Source organism: Notechis scutatus, chromosome 3 (assembly GCF_049901735.1).
Source record: "Notechis scutatus isolate UNSWTSFEM ecotype Mainland chromosome 3, rNotScu1.2, whole genome shotgun sequence".
NCBI classification, from domain to species: domain Eukaryota; kingdom Metazoa; phylum Chordata; class Lepidosauria; order Squamata; family Elapidae; genus Notechis; species Notechis scutatus.
Genome location: NC_142011.1, coordinates 69,855,791 through 69,873,628, shown reverse-complemented (window position 1 = coordinate 69,873,628; position 17,838 = coordinate 69,855,791). Strand labels below are relative to the sequence as shown.

Here is a 17,838-nt window from a genome sequence, read left to right as displayed (position 1 = left end):
CAAACACATGGCATGGGAGTCTGAACAAGTCATTCTGGATGAACTGAAGTTCCGCTGAACCTAAATGGACATTTTAAATACAAATGCTGGCAGCAACGTGTCTGTTGTAAAGAATGAGTATTTATTGAAAGAAGCAAAAATGTGTGAATAGTCCTCCTGCTTTATTACAGCAAGTATGTATGTATGGGCATGTACATGCCATCTTTTATTTGATTGTAGTTTGTTTGTTTGCTTGTTTGTCACCCAGAGCCCTTGAGATCTGGGCGGATTAATAAATTATTATCTGTTCACAACATGGAGTCACAGCTGCTAGTTCTTTAATTGGGGTAGATCTTCATATGCATCAAGTTCTTCCCAATGATAATTTAATAAATTATGTGTGGGTAATCTACAGTTATATTTACAGTCTAAGACTGGTTAAAATTTAACAATTCAAGTCCTAACCAAGGACCTAAGAAATATTAAGGTAGCATCTAAGAATATAGTCAGTTCCAAGCAGGGTGGGGTTTGTTTTTGTAAAATTGGGGCATTCAGGTCTGATAAATTTCCAGGTATTGAGGAAGCCTATGGTTCATCGCACAGTCAGATGTTTAAACTGGAATTGGCATTTTTATCTAACTGTTGAGTTCACTGCAGGAGAGAGAGATGTTGCTAGATGTTATTTGTGCAGGATATAAACTGCTCCAAATAAAGTTGACTTTTACAATTGACATGAACCACATGCTGTTCAAGTGGTGCTCCAGATGCTTTGGAGATTGTACCCAAGGCGCCGGTTACTATTGGTACTAACCTAAAAAGACCCCCTATTTTCCAGAAGATTGACATGTTTCAGAATTTGCCCCAAACTCTTAATAAATTGAAGGATCTTTTGTGATCTCTGAGTTTGTTTGTTTTCTTGCAGACATTTCATTACCCAAATTAGGTCAACATTATCAGTGCTAATAAGGAGTTCTGTTTGCTATCAGTTTATATTCTGGTGTCTTGCCTGTCTGGGTGAGTAGAAATTCTTTGAGCCTCAGTGGGGCAGTGGTTAGAGTGCAGTACGTAGGCTACTTCTGCTGACTGTTGGCTATCTGCAAATTGGCAGTTCAAATCCCACCAGGCTCAAGGTTGACTCAGCTTTCCATCCTTCTGAGGTGGGTAAAATGAGGACCCAAAATTGTTGGGGGGGAAATGCTGATTCTGTAAACCACTTAGAGAGGGCTGTAAAGCTCTATGAAGCAATATATAAGTCTAAGTGCTATTGCTAGTGCTATTGGTTGGCCTGTTTACTGATGGCTCTTTGGCAGTTTCTTGATTGGGGTATTGATTGTTGGTCTGAAGTTAACCTATGAAGTTAATGTATGCTGATTTGAGTACTGATTACAGGTGGAGATGTTAATACTGTTAATAAACTCCAAATTAGCATCAAACGTTATGTGAACAGGAGAAAAACTAGTTTTAGGAAGGAAGAGGGAATTCAGAATAGATTTCTTCCTATCAGGTTGAACAGAGAGTACTTAGAAATGGGCAATTTGATATATGAAATGAGAGCAATTCTGGGTACTTAGACTAAAAAGGCAGAAACTGCAACTGAAAATATTAATTTGAGCTCAATGGGATGAGCTCAAAATGCATATTATTACAGTTTATAAAAAATTGTGTAGATGAATGTAATAAATATTATGTTTGTGTGTAGAAAATGTAAGACAGAAGGAAAAAAGTAATAAACAGCTATTAGTATGAAACAAAAGAAAAACCACATTTTAAAAAAGTGTGTATTTTTGAATGAATATTCCCTAAATTGATGAAAACCATGCCTCTTTTATCTCAGAAAATGTTTCTTGAAAATGAAGACAGAAGCAGAATCGAAAGTTTCACAGGTCTGTTTGCAATTTTGTCAGTGAAATATAAACATATTATTCAGCAATTACCTTGTAAATCACATACATGCAAATTATGTACATAATTTTAAAAATGATAAACCATGATTTAAAATATATTTCCAAGCCCTACATTATTGGGATTGTACCAGTTTAAAGATAAATGCGAAGAAATTTCTAGGCTTGTGAAGATAATCTTAAATCAATCCTGTCATAAGTAAAGCTGTTCAGGTTTCAAATTTTGGTTTAAGAGGGAACTCTCCTTCAGATCAACTGCAATAAACTTGGTGGCATTAGGTGTCATGCTTAGTCGTGATTTATTTCACTAAAGTAGATTGAGTAAAACTTAACTGACTTTTTTCAATTGCATCCAAAACATGCGACTGCATTATGGCTTAGCATGATAGGCAAATTTCATCTTCCTGATATTTAACTACACTTAATGCAAATAGAGCAATTAATTGCAAATGACAGGAAACATTTTTCATTACTTTTCTACGTATTAATAAAAACCATTAGTCTTTCACTGTAATTTAGAAGTAATAATCTGTTTGAAAATGCTTTTTGCAATTAAGATTTGAACACTGATAATTGCAAAATGTCTTACTGGCTCAACACTAATGAATGTGAGTGCAAGAGAGAAAGGAAAAAGCTGAATCCAGTTTCCTTACACCAATGCTTGAGTCGGTATTCTTTGGCTGGTTCTGTGGCTGGAGTTGTCCTCCCTGAAAGCCTCCTGCAGCAACATTTGTTAAGCTCTGCAGATATGCTTGAGACCCAGAGCCAGTGCCTTCTGTCAGTTCCAGTGAAGATGGCAACTTCTCCTGGGTGTTAGCTTGCCTTGGCACTGCTTGCCCAGTTACATGCTGGTTTGGGAAGAATGGCAGTAAGCCAATCCCTGCTGCCACTGTCGTTGGAGTTTGATGAGATACTGCAGAATCAACCATAAATAGAAAAAACTGTTATAGAACAGAACACTGGGTACACTACATGAAAAGCACTAAGGTTCATATTTGCAACAAATTATTGAAGTATATTTACTTACTGAATACTGTACAAGACAATTGAAGAATGCATATGAACGCCATATTGTTCACATTTTATACACCAATTTTTGAAGAAAATTATGGTTGTGATTTGCCCTAAGAACGGAATTCTGGATGATAGCAGTCATCCTATTTTTTTTTAAGTTCAAAACAATGTTGGTCTTTTTGAGATGTACAATAATATTTAGTTTGATCACTAATTAATAAATGACATCCACATACCATTTGTTTCTTGAAATACTGCTAATGATAATTATATTTTAAAGAACACTGTAAGTTTTAAACTTCTGTTTCAAATTTCTGAAGAGAAAAATATAAAGTAAAAAGATTTTATTTTAAGTCTAAAATTTCTGCAGTGTTGCAACAATAAGGCATACTTATCTCAGAGAAAGTCTACTGAATACATTGTAACTTTTAAATAAATATGAATAAGAGGGCACAATATAGTGTGTGAAATTAGTACACATAATACAATTTTATTTTTATTTTTTGTATTATGTTTTAAAGGTTTAAAATGTTTTTATGATTGTTCACCACCCAGAGTCACTGGTTTGAGATGGGTGGCTATACAAATTGAATAAATGTATAAAGTATAAAGGTGAAGCCACTGTTTCTGCCCTGGGCAAAAATAATTAAATATCTGGCTATTAAGATATTTAATATTGAATTATACCCCTAAATTGTGTCCCTAAAATTATCACATGACTATCAAATGCTGTGACAGTTGTAAATATGAGCAATTTTTAATAATGTTATAACTTTAAATGGTTGCTAAATGAGGCCATCAGTATGTAGGACTACCTATATTTTCAAAGTGAATTTCTACTACTATAATAGGAAACAAAATGTCACTTGCATTGTTCTCCTTGACTCCCTATGTCTGTGGCCACTTGTGGTAAAGGCCCCATTCCTAACATTGTTTGAAGCAACATAGCTGGAGGCTCTCCAAGCAAACTTGGTTTCTACAAAGAAAAAGAATTATAGATTACTTTTTAAAATGTATTTGATTAAAATTGTTCCAAAGATTTCCAATGCACACATTGTTTTACCATATTAGCTGATAACAGAAGACAAAGAAAAAGGAAATACTACTACTGCTACTATTATTGGCAACAAAAATATGAATTACAAGATATTTTCATTCTTCATTTTATCCAGGAGTTTGGCCTAAATTATAAGTACAAGATTATTTAACTCACACAATTAGGTTGTATATTCTCAATCTTTGATAGTGGTACCATATGTAGATGTGACAAATTTTGTAGCAATAAATTTGATGCATTTCCAAAAATAGGACCCTGTAACATTGAAAGGAATAGAATTATATATGAGTTACATACATACGAAACAAATATTATTTCAAGCAAGAGAAAGAGATAAAGATAAAAAATCATTTCACATATATATTTCACCAACTATATGATTCAATCTTCAAAATTTAGAATTCCTTTCAACATTAACGATGTATCACATATTTGTGAAATGACAATTATTGAGATAGGTCATTGCTTATCTCTTTGGGATAGCTACTAAATTTTCCTTCTGAAAACACATTCCTCTTTTTCATTTTACTTTTCTAAAATATGGTAAAATGTAGGAGGCATGGTGGCACAGTGGTTGGAATACAGATTGCAGGCTAATTCTCCCAATTGCCAGCAGTTCGATTCTCATCAGCTCAAGATTAACTCAGCCTTCCATCCTTCTGAAGTCGATAAAATGAAGACCAAGATTGTTGGGGACAATATGCTGACTCTGTAAACCACATAGAGGGCTGTAAAGCATTGTGAAATAGTATATAAGTGCTATTGCTATTGCTAAAATATGTAACCTATAAGTGATTTTTTTTAAAAAAAATGTAAACACATTCCTCTTAATGAAAACAATCAAATTATGGCTGTTTAAGTTTTCCACTACAGATTTGATCTTGGTTATTTTCAAATATTAGGAAGAAGTAATATTACAGATGTGCTTTCCTATTTCAAAGGACGGATATAAATGTAAATAACTGAAAATTAAAACTAGTTGTTTTTCAACAAGTGGCAGCAACTGATTGAACCTTGTCCAGGATAAGAATTTAAATAGGGTTAGTCCTGTTTTTTATTTAGATGGCAGACTACCAGTAAATACTAGGTCTGTAAGTTAGACTGGGCAGTTGAAAAAATAAACCAGAAGGTGGCCATGCAAACCACTTCTGTATTACAGGTAGGCCTTGACTTACAACCATTCATTTAGTGACCATTCAAAGTTACAATGGGCCGAAAAAAGTGATTTATGACCGTTTTTGACACTAATCATCATTGCTGCATCCCCATGGTCGTGTGATCACATGATTCTGAATCTATTTATGACAGTTGCATTGTTTCCAACAAAGTCAATAGCCAAAACCACTTAACAATTGCATGATTTGCTCAACACCAGCAGTGATGCACTTAACAACTGTGGCAAAAAAAGTCATAACATGAGGCACAAGTCACTTAACAATAACCTTGCTTCATAATGGAAATTTTGGGCTCAAAATTTGGTTGTAAGTCAAGGTCTACCTGTATTACTAAGAAAACAATAAGGGCCTAATTTGAGAGGATCTACTTTTTAAGATAGCTACACTATATATTCCCAAATTCTGCAAATAAGCAAACAAAAGATTCAAACCATTATTTAAAATAATCAAATAATCCCTGTTTTATAAAGTTTAAACCAGCACAACTCTGTATATGCCAGAAACTGCAACTTCCAACTAGCAGCCTCCTAGTAGCTTTCTGGTGCTTTGACATTACTAGAAGTGGCAGGACAATGGATTTAAGATTTAAGATTACATGGGAAACATTTCATTTCCTAGAGTCCTTTGAATCCCGCTCTCTTCCCCACTACTTTTTTTTTTTTAAATTAATCCCCAAAAGATGATGCTAGAAGAAAACTTTGCTGCCAAAATTCAGCAAGACAAACTTTGGGGTAGTAAGGTATGCAGTGTATAAGTGGCTCTCTTTGAGACTAAGGAAATATATCTTCCACATTATAAAGTAAGTACATTATGTACTATGTCACTATATAATCTTGAAAATAAGTTTATTTTTGTTTGTTTGTTTGTATGCATGCATGTATCTGTACCCCATCTTTATTATTTTTACAAATAACTCAAGGCAGCAAACATATCCAACACAACTTTTCCCGCCTATTTTCTCCACAATAACAACCTTGTGAGGTGGGTTGGGCTGAGAGAAAGAGTGGCTAGCCCAAAGTCACCCAGCTGCTTTCATGGCTAAGGTAAGGCTAGAACTCATACTTTCCCAGTGTCTACCCTGGCACCTTACCCACTAGACCAAACTGGCTCTAGTTATTGATTATTCTACATCTTGGCTAATAAGGATTAAGAAAATAGATTTTATCCATTACTGTATTAATTGATAATTCATTCTAATACTTATTATTAGATCAACTATTTTGATTTTCAAAATATTTATTTTTCCCCCTTTGTCTACTCTTTAAAAAAAAGAAGAAGTGTGAAATAGTGAGTCTGTTGTTTGGGATTGGTAAAGAGTTTGACTCCAATACCACCTGAAAGGGCAGCAGGTTTCCCATGCACATTTGAAACACACTTTAAAATGAAGAAACCCTGTGGTAAAGCATTTATTTGGCCAATTATGGGGAGTCACTGGGTTCAAAAAAAATCTGAGTAACAAGTTTTTCAGTATTTAAGTATCTTCTTCTTCTTTCGTTTAGTTTACTTTATTGTCATTGCACCTCGTACAACGAAATCAAACACCATCTTCAGCGCACATCATGACCATGACCATGAAAATAAACACAAACACACATCCTTCACCCACCACATATTGCACCAAACCCCCCCGACACCACACCAACACTGCACTATACAGCAGAATTCAAAAGAGCTACTGCCCTGGAATAGAAGCTGTTTTTCAGCCTATTTGCCCTTGTTTTTATTATTCTGTACTGTCTGCCAGATGGTAATAGTTCAAAAAAAGGGTTCCCAGGATGAGATGGATCTTTGAGAATGTTTTGAACTTTCTTAAGGCAGCGGGAGCTATAAAGCTCTTCCAAAGAGGGGAGAGGGCAACCAGTGATCTTCTGGGCAATGACGTTAACCCTCTGGAGTGCTTTCCTATCTGCCACTGTGCAATTGGCAAACCATACAGAGGTGCAGTATGTTAAAATGCTCTCTATGGTGCAGCGGTAGAAGGTCACCAGCAGTTTCTCATTCAGTTGTTGTTTTCTGAGAAGCCTCAGTAGTATAATCTCTGCTGGGCCCTTTTGACCAGTCCTGCAATGTGAGCACCCCAGGTCAGGTCCTCTTTTAGGGTAACACCCAGAAACTTAAAACTGGCCACTTGCTCCACTCGGTCTCCATTGATAAGCAAGGGCTGGATGTCTGATCTGTTCCTTCTATAATCCATTATAAACTCCTTGGTCTTATTGGTGTTGAGGACCAAGTCGTTGTCTCCACACCATGAAAGCAACCGGTCCACCTCATCTCAGTAGGCAGACTCATCCCCCCCGGAGATAAGTCCCACCACTGTATATCATCTGCAAATTTAGCAATAGTATTACTAACGTGAGCGGGAATGCAGTCATGCACATAAAGAGTATAGAGTACATAAAGAGTATAGAGTAAGGGACTCAACACGCAAACTGTAAAAATAAGAATGCTTTTAACCTTTCCTTTTTTCTTTCTTTCTCTTTTTCTTTTTCTCTTTTTTCTCTAAATTTTTCCTTTTCTTCTCTCCTTTCTCCTTTTCTTTTTTTCTTTTGTTCATTTGTGTATGTATTGTTGGTTGGTTTTAATTGTAAAAACTAATAAACTACATTTTTTTTAAAAAAAGAGTACAGAGTACATAAAGAGTATAGAGTAAGGGACTCAACACGCAACCCTGTGGTGTACCATGTTAAGAATAAGGGCTGAAGAGGTATGATTACCTAATCTGACCCTCTGTGAGCGGCCAGACAAGAAATCCATAATCCAAAGGCAGATTGAATTAGAAAGCCCAAGGTCCAGAAGTTTAGACAATAGTCTATGTGAAAGAATTGTGTTAAACACAGAACTAAAATCCACAAAAAGCATCCTCACATCGCCCTCCTGCTGTTCTAGATGAGTCAGAGCAGTGTGAAGAGTGATGGCTATAGCATCCTCTGTAGATCTATTTTTTTCTGTATGCAAACTGGTGTTTATCAAATGTATGCAGAAGACCAGAAATGATGTGCTGGCAGACCAATTTCTCAAAGCACCTCATGATGATAGGAGTGAGTGCCACTGGTCTGTAATTGTTGAGGTTATTGATAGGGAACTTCTTTGGCAGCAGAACAATGGTGGAAGCCTTCAAACAAGATGGAATAGTGGACTGGGATAAAGACTGATTGAAGATCCTGGTAAAGACTCCAGCCAACTGATCAGCAAAGTCTTTAAGCACTCGGCCAGAGATACCGTCAGGACTGGCAGCCTTTCTAGGGTCCACAGCCATCAGAATGCTCCTCAACTCCTGTTCCTCCACAATGAGGTGGGGGCTACAATTGGCTGGTAGTTGTGTTTTATCTGATGTTTCCACTTCAAAGCGAGCAAAGAAATGATTCAGTTCCTCTGCCAATGAAGTATCCCACTCAGCAGGGGTGACATTGGTTGGTTGATGGTTTGTAATTTGTTGAATCCCTCACCACACCTGCCTCATGTTATTGCTATAAAAATTATCCTCAATCTTCCTCTTATAATCAGTCTTGGCCTTCTGAATACCTTTCTTCAGATTAGCTCTGGCAACACTGTATCTTGCCCCATCACCAGACCTAAAGGCCTTGGTCCTGTCATGCAAGAGGTGCTGGACTTCCTTGGTCATCCAGGGTTTCTGATTGGGATTGATCCTAATACGTTTATCCACAGTGATAGTATCTGTGCAGTGTTTGATATATCACAGAACAGTTGCAGTGTGCACCTCTAGGTCAGGGTGGTAAAAGATGTCCCAATTTGTGTTCTCAAAACAATCCTGAAGTTGTTGGGAAGCATTTTCTGGCTAAGATTTCACTGTCTTTATTATAGGCAGAACCTGTCTCCTAAGAGGGATGTAAGCTGGTGCTAAAAGCAGTGACATATGGTCTGTCTCAAATGTGATAATTGTATAATCTTATAGCCATGTTTGATGTTGGTATATACTTTGTCCAATATGTTTGCTCTTCTAGTAGCACACTTAACATGCTGATAGAATTTAGGGAGCACTTCTTTTAAATCAGCTTGATTAAAGTCCCCCGCTATGATATGCACAGCATCAGGATACTTATTCTGCTGATTACTAACAATGTTATACAAGAATCCCAAAAGCTATGGTAGTATTGGCATCAGGTGGGATATAGACTGCAGTAATCAAAACCACACTGAATTCCCATGGAAGATATATGGGTCTACATTTAAGTGTCATATACTCCAGATCCATGGAGCAGTGGCTGTCTACAGTCTTTGTATTGATATACCAGCTTTTGTTCACATAAAGGCTTAAACCTCCCCCTTTGATCTTGCCAGAATCTCTACTCCTGTCCTCCCGGTGAGCTATGTAGCCTTTCAGCTCAACAGCTGCATCTGGAATGAGTGAATGAAGCCAAGTTTCTGTGATTAGCAAAACACAGCAGTTCTTGATGAATTTAGTCTTTGCAATCTGTAGCCTTAATTCATCCATTTTGTTAGTCAGAGATCTTGCATTGGTAAGAAATATACTTGGAATTGAAGGCTTGTGTGGAAACTTACTCAGCCTAAAGAAAACCCCAGCACGGCATCCTCTCTTCCTCTTCCTGTTCTTCTTTCTCCGCCTCTTCCTCCTTCCTACAGGGATAATGATCCATGGCTCCCCCAGGGGCCTAGCTGCCTCCTTCAGTATGTTATGAGAATGTATAAATCATCCATAATAGCCTTTTCACATTTCAGTCCAATTTGTAACAAGGCTTGCCGACTACAGATGCTCCTTGACCCACAGGATTCAATCAAGGAAAGGATCCAAAACACACACAGAATCATACACACCATACACTTCTTGTGCCATATCCGTCATCAGACGTTGACGATCCTATTTTTATCAACAGCCGCACAAAAAAGTGCTGTTGAGTTTTGTCCAAACCAGTCTCTTAGATTTTGAAGCTAAAATGTAGTATTTAAGTATAAAATAAAATCTTTCTCTGAAGGTATCACAAGTGTGTTATGAAAAAAATATAATCATAATAGCTAACTTCAGATTTTTAGATCTCTTTAATCAGAAATCTTCCTTTCTATTGTTCTACTGCAAAACAAAACAGGTTATTTATGGTATAAGGTATGTCAAATCCAAGTAAGGTACTGAAATAATAACCTCATGATTTCTGTTATGCACAATGTTTTTTTTTTCCTTCAAGCTAAATAGAGTACAAATATAATACAGAGATAAATCAATTATTCAGTTTGGTTTGTAACAACTTCTCACGTTTCTTATATTTGTTACTTTAATAAGAAAATCAAGATCGTGTTTTGTCTCTTCTCTCTGGCGAGCAAATTCTATAAATTAAATTTCAGAATACATAAAACAGATGTTTCAATTAAGAAGTCAAGATAAATACTGTAATAATTTAGCATTCCATATTGGAGAATCTAATTACCTCCTATTGCTATTATTATGATAATACACTAAAAGTCTAACTCCTATCACACATCTGCTTCACCCATATATGTTATCTGTAAACATACCTGATTATTCAAATGCAAAAAGGCTGGACCGATTGATGGATTTACAAGGTGAGGCACATTCATGGGAGCTCCTAGGACTATTTTAGAAAAAAAAAAATAACCGGATTTATCATAAATTTACTTATAATACCTATATTAAGATAATATACGAATAACTAAACATTATTTTAAAGGGCTTATCTTTGGCACTATTTCTCCATAATCAGACATGTAAATAACTGAGCTTCAGCAGTTGCTTGAGTCTGTTTTTGTCTAATATGGTAGAACGGCAGACACTATAATTTCTCTTAGGTGACATGAAAACCATCCTCACTGCTTCTATTCCAGTACAAAATTCATGTACACAATTATGCTGATATAACATACATGGTTTTATAGGGAACTTTGGTACAATTTAGGTTTGGCTTTTCCCAGGGAGATAAGGCATCACCTTTTCCTATATTTCCAAATCTTCAAGGAGATACATATTAAAAGCTGAAGGGATGGATATAATTATGTACTATTTATTGCTTCCCTCCCTTCCCAAATAATCAAAAAAGCTTTTTTAAAAATCTGAAACAAAAAAGTGAATTCTGCAAGCTTTGCTCATTATTTATAGCTTCAGCAACATATGTGATGATTTATCTTCTGTACCTATATAGCTAATTTCTAAGGCCTGACTGACAGCTTCATTTTTAAATTTCAAACTTTGTAAAAATGTATTATTTCCGTATAGTTTCTTATTCCAATACAAGAACAACTGAGAGCTTCATACAGCTTTTGCAGGAAGCTTTAGTAGGGTGACTATGAGACAAAGGATGGCCGCTCCTTTAAAGCAAAAAACAAACAAACAAAACAGGGCTCAGATCTGCCTGTATTTCATCTGAAGTCCCCTGTAAATTCTTCAATATCATCTGAGATAAGTTAAGGTTTTCCGCACTCAGTCAGTGGGAACTTCAAGTTATTTGATATCAATGCTAAATATATATATATTTTTTTAAAAATGGAAAAAGAGGAAAGGTGTATAATTGCTCTGGTTCCTTCCCACCCAATGCTGTTGTTTTATGAAATTAATATACAACGGAAATTCTAAATTATTTCAGAGTACATATTATCAAACTTTACCAAGTTTATTAGCACATCCATGCATCTGATGCCGTAACAACATCTGCAACATGGCTGGAGTATTTAAGCTTTTCATGATTTGCACAGCATTTGGTTCTGGAAGTAACCCTTTTCGGTTGTTTTTCATCTTGAACAAAGGAGAAATTAAAAAGAAACTGAGTTTCACAAATAAAAGAAGATATTAATATCTATTTGTTTCAAGTGGTTTCATTGTGCATAAACAGCACAAAATAGCAATGAGAAAATCCAAAATCAGCAGTGGCAAAAAGAAATCTTAAGATAGATGAAGCTTTATAGAATCATTGAAGCTTTCAAGTTTCAGCATTTCATTACACAAACAGGTTTTTTTAGGGAAAGAAGACATATGACTGACGTTTCTAATTGCAGAACCACTCTCTATAATGTTTGCAAAATTCTGGAGAGAGGCAAGATCCCAGAAGACCAGAGAAGAACTAACCGTCCTTATTTTCAGAAAGAATAAGAAGAAATAGAACCTGGACCTAGGAGCGTAACACTGGCATTTATTAACAGGAGTCTTGCAAGACTAAGTTGATCTCCTTAGAGTGGTTGATCAAGGAAATGCTCTGGATATAATATATCTTGACTTCAAGCAAGGCTTTTCATAAAGTCTTTCATAGGACCCTTACCAGGGGTGGGCTTCAAAAAATTTAGCAACCGGTTCTCTGACTGGTTGCTGGGTGGGCACGGCCATTGTGGGTGTGGCCTAGCCAGCCTCCTGCACCATGGAGGGAGGGCCATTTTTACCCTCTCTGGGCTCTGGAGGCTTTCCTCGAGCCTCCGGGAGAGTGAAAAATGGCTTTCCCGGGCTCCGGAGACTCCCATTTCCGGCCTTCCAGAGCTTCCGGGAGGCCTGTTTTTCACCCTCCTTGAGCCTCCCCATGGGCCCTGCACTTAACTGGGAACCAAAATGGACTGCGTAGAGACTCCTGGGAGGGGAAGGGTGGGGTGGGCACAGGGCCATCCAGTCGTTGCAACTACCTGTTCGGCAAACCGGATGTAAAATTAACATCCGGTTTGCCCAAACCGATGCAAACCGGTAGCAGCCTTACCAACAAAATGGACACATCTGGGTTTGACAATTCAGCGATTAGATGGATCCACAATTGGCTCAATGATTGTAGTCAAATGATAGATATAAATAACACATCTACTTGGAGGACATCTTGATTTGGGGTTTCAAAGGACTCTAACCTGGGCCCAGATGTTTTTTATAAACAATATGGATGAGAGTATTGAAGGAATGCTTACCAAATTTGCAGATGATGCAAAGCTAGGATTGGCTAATATGTGTCAGGAGAGAGAAAGAATTCAAAAATACAGGCTAGAACAGTCGGCAAAAACAAATAACAATGGCATGTAACAGTGAGAAATTTAAAGTCATGCCATTTGTAAGAAAAAGGAAATGAATATATATATATATATGAACAATACATGTGAGAATAACTTGGACATATAGAGGTTCCCGAGATCAACATGTCCCACTTGTGTAATGTAGCTGCAAAGAAAGCCAACACATCTTGAAGAGCATTAAGAAAAGCAAAGAGTCCAGATTGCAGGAACTAATTTTCCTGCTCTACATTGCCTTAATCACTACACCAAATTGGACCTCATAATTTTTTGAATTAAATTTATATGCCACCCATCTCACTATCCAATGTAATTCTGGGTAGCAAAAACATGTAATAAAGAAATAAAATTGTATGGACAAAGTATAATGATAACTGCAGCTAAACCCAGACCAGAAAGGCAAACATTGTCAGATATTTTGCTTTTCACTCAATTTTCAGGAGCAGCTCATAGATCTGACTCAAAAGAAACTGATAAAAGAAAAACGTTACGCATACACAGAGCAAGTCTTACATCAAACAGAGACCATTAAACAAATAGAAAAGTCACAAGTCTACATGGAAACAAAACCTGAATCAGAAATCCATTAACTTTGGGCTACACATAATTGTGGCAATCTATATATATAAAAGCGAAATACCACTCACGCATCATCACAAAATCTCCAGAACCATAAAGCCTACAAACTTGAAATTTGGCACGTATGTTCCTCTTGGCTTCTAAGTGCTCACTAAGAAAGGATTTTTTGAAATGACCATCAGAGCATTAGTATTTCATATATTATTATTAACACGCTCTGATGCTAAGGAGTTCTACTCCCCCTCCCCACCTGAAAAGAAATCTGTTCCAAATGTAAAACACAAGCAGAGGAGTTTCAGTTTTAGTTTCACAGCAGCAACCAGCTTTACTACAGAACAGTTGATTTAAGCCACGCCCAGGCTCCTTGCTGTCTCCTTCTTGCTCACACAACAAATACTGTTTCAGTTTCCATGTTTCAGTTTCAAAACAGCCCTTAATTCTCTCACACACTGACAGAATGCTAGCCAGATGAATACTGATGGATGCTGGTAGGCAGAGGCAGAATTTTTTCCTCCTTATTTTCCTCCCCCAAAACTAAGCCCAACCACATAGTTTCGTAGCAAAGCATGGGTACCGAGCTAGTAGTCATATACAATTAATATAATAAATATTCTGTGTTTGCTTTTACAGTACAAACTTTTTTACCATTCGTTGTGCTGCTATAAGTGTAGCAAGAGTACTGCGGCCAGGAGCTCCAGGAGCACAATAAGACACGTGGACTCCCTTTTCGTTGATAGTTAAACCATCTGTGCTTTGCTGCACTTCCTCTGTTTGTTCTGCTGTCTCATACTCAATGACTGCAAAGCCACCAACAGAGCTGTCTTCATCCTGAGCAAGCTGGAAGGACATTTCACAACACCATGAAAAGAGGTCTGTTCTGTTTCAGCTGTTCCAAAAACCATTACATTATTCCAACTTTATAACCTGCAAGCCTTGAATGAGATAAATTAACATGCGGATCATTCCTCGATTCAAAGTTAATCTAATACACAAATATTCGTACCCAATCAGTGGGGGTATTCTATCGGTTTGGCCCGGTTCTGCCGAGCCAGTAGCAGCGATGAGCAACGGAGACCAAACCGGTTCTCTCCGACGCTGTATGTTGGGCCCACCTGCCCTGCCGGACTCCCATACTCACCTTTATGTCCTGCTTTTGAAGCGCAGCTGCTTTGCGCGGCACAGCAATTGCTGTGCGGCAGCTGCTGAAGAGTCAGGGAGAGTGCAGCATTGCAGGAGGTGACTCAAAATGCCTCTTTGCCTGTGCAAACTGTGTGCGTGCGCGCAAAGCGCGCCCACCAAACCAGTGGTAAAAATATTTGCCCCCAATAAATACTAAATACAATAAAATATGAATAAAAACAATAGATACTGCCAATTTCATGAATAACCTGAGCTAATAATTTTGGGATTTATAGGAATCTGCACCCTAAAATAAGGAGACAAATGCTTTCATTCTTTTAAGGGAAGTGCAGAAGGACACGTGACTGAAAATGACAAAAGCCTACAACAATACCATTTTAAACAATACCAAAGCCAGCCAATAAATACACACATGTATATTAAGAACATTAAACAAGTTAATCAATTCAGTCGGCCAAAAAGGAAACTTTCTACAGTCAGAAGCAGAAAGCTCACGATTTTCAAACCTCTAAGGTCTAATGGAATAACTACATTTTAATGGCCTCTAGCAAAACCAATAGGAAAAAGTCCATTCTGATATCTGGAAGGAGTCCTCTTCCACAGAAGGTGAGAAAGTTTGTTTCTTTGAGTACCTGGAGGTGTCATTACTTGAATAAAGAGAATTGGAGGGATTCCACTCTACCTGATCTTATCAGTGGCAGATATTATTGGAGTAAACAGTCCCATAGATATTCTTATAGGATTTATGGTTAGTTAAGCAGCAGAATCATGTGATTGCCTGAATAATTAAGTATCCCTGCCTATTGGGTAGTAGAAGTGTGGAGGTGCAGTGTTTTGATGGAAACAAGACAGTAAAAACAAGTTAAATTATGCGGGGTTGTGTGGCTAGCTTCTTGGTAATCTATAACTGCAGTCCTTTCCCTTTGCTGCCCCTCCCACTTCAAGTAAAGTCAGCGTGTGCTGATAAGACACATAATATAAAGAAAACTAGTATCCTCTTGAACCAGAGAGAAGACTCAGAATGCAAGAGCTACTCATAGTTCTTATTCACTCTTAGATATAGGAATAAGGATAGTTTCTCTCCTGGTCAATGACTGATTTGCAGTAAGGCTGCAACTGCGCTTTCTGTTCTCTGGAGGTAAATCTCACTGTTCTCTTTCATCTTTTCTCTAGGTCTAAGGCATTCACACACAATTAATGAAAATATATTTTCTCAAAGTGAAAAAAGAATAATATCTAGGAAGGAACGTGGTTGGGAGTAATGCCCACATCATTTCCCTGCTTTCTGTAGCTTTCCCCATTTCATATTCACCTCACTACTCCTTGCTGATGCTTTAGGTTTTTTCACCGGGCATCACCACACTTGAAAACAGTTAGAAATTCAGTCTCTCATCCCTATACAGGAAAGAGTGGAAATACCAAAGAAGTAAGGCATGCATTTTTATTCTCCCCATTTCCTCTCCCTCTCTAGCCTTTGATGTTAAATATGCTCACTTTGGAGCTTCAATTCTTGAACAGCTCCGTAATCTTCCACTTGGAAGAAAGTCTGATCAATCTGAGAAAGAACAACAGAAGACTAACTGAAATCTCTTTCAGGTTCATTCATAATAAAAAAGGGACAACAAGAAAGATCGTGGTCTTTGAGAAATTGCTTGTTATTGTCAGAAAGCATGTGGACAGCAAACTGTACTTTATCCTGTTATGATGGTTGTTTTGTAAAGTAAATGTAAAGGTTTCCCCTAAGCCAGTCAGTTCTGACTCTAGGGAGTGGTTCTCATCTTCGTTTCTTAGCCGAGGGACCCAGCGTTGCCTGAAGACATTTCTGTGGTCATGTGGCCAGCATGACTATACACTGAGCAGGGGTCTCCAACCTTGGCAAATTTAAGACTTGTGGACTTCAACTCCATAGATCTTAAAGTTGCCAAGGTTGGAGACCCTTGCACTGAGGCACTGTTACCTTCCCTTCTAAATGGTACTTATTCACATTTGCATGCTTTCAAACTGCTAGGTGGGCAGGAGCTGGAGCAAGTAACAGGAGCTCACCTCATTGCACGGCGCCTGGGTCTTGAACCCAAACTCTCCTCTTTCCAGCTGACAAGCTCAGCATCTTTAACCACAGAGCCATCTTTTGTGTGTAAATGTATAAACATGTTTACAACATGCATATGGACTTAATTATCCTTCATTTTTCCTCATGGAAGGTGCAAATCCTCTTTTGGATTTTTTCCATTTCCAAAGGAAGTACGAATGGCATTGTTTTTTATGTAATTAACTAATAAAGGCAGACATTGTTCAAAAGTGTGCTCTCCCTCCTGTTTCAGTATTTAGCAAGAGAATTAAAATATCCTTAATAAAAAGAGCGGGGGGGGGGGATGAAAAGCATCAATATTTGTACTGATATTGCCAGTCCATGATTGATAATGTCACAGCAATTTATTTATCCATCACTTTCAAAAGGTCTTAAAGAATCTTCATCTGCTCAACCCCCACAGGAAATATAGAGCTCAGCAGTACTCATTTCATGCCAACTGAGAACTTTTCCCCTTTGATAAACAAGTGGCAGCTGTTCATTCTGTCCTATAAACTCTCTCTAGAACAATATAAAAACATAAATAGGTATAATCCACCTGTGCAAACCTTGTCAAAGTGGATGAAAGTTCCTAGAAAACAATGCCAGCCACTAGGATTGTTCCAAAATAGATTAACAAATAAAACATTACTGGGAAAAATCCTCAGATAATAACATTCTGCCACAGAACAAAAACACTATCTATAAACAAAATCAGAATAAAGTTTAGAAAAATAACAACTGTGAAATAACACAGCCTGCAGCTGAAAGGACAGTTACGATAAATATCTTTGCAACATGCCAGAAGAAGAGCAAAGACAGCTGGATCACATGTAAAACTATCCAGCCCAATATTTTGTTCCCACGGTTGCCAAGTAGATGTCTGGAAAGAACACAAGCAGAACACGAGTGCAGGGACATCTTTCTACACTTTCCCCCAACAATTGGCACTGAGAGGTACATTGC

The 17,838-nt window shown here is 37.4% G+C and overlaps 1 protein-coding gene across 1 annotated transcript in view; it reads right to left on the bottom strand.

The window, feature by feature from the left end:
• The window catches only part of RAVER2 (ribonucleoprotein, PTB binding 2), a 43,968-nt gene that overhangs the window by 8,146 nt on the left and 17,984 nt on the right, over positions 1-17,838 (bottom strand). The window contains exons 4-10 of the mRNA XM_087960409.1: positions 14,310-14,501; positions 11,718-11,844; positions 10,614-10,690; positions 4,108-4,206; positions 3,761-3,870; positions 3,150-3,151; positions 2,534-2,793 (exon numbers count right to left, since the gene is read on the bottom strand). Of these exons, the coding sequence (XP_087816535.1) occupies positions 2,534-2,793; positions 3,150-3,151; positions 3,761-3,870; positions 4,108-4,206; positions 10,614-10,690; positions 11,718-11,844; positions 14,310-14,501 (867 nt within the window). The remainder of the gene's footprint in view (positions 1-2,533; positions 2,794-3,149; positions 3,152-3,760; positions 3,871-4,107; positions 4,207-10,613; positions 10,691-11,717; positions 11,845-14,309; positions 14,502-17,838) is intronic.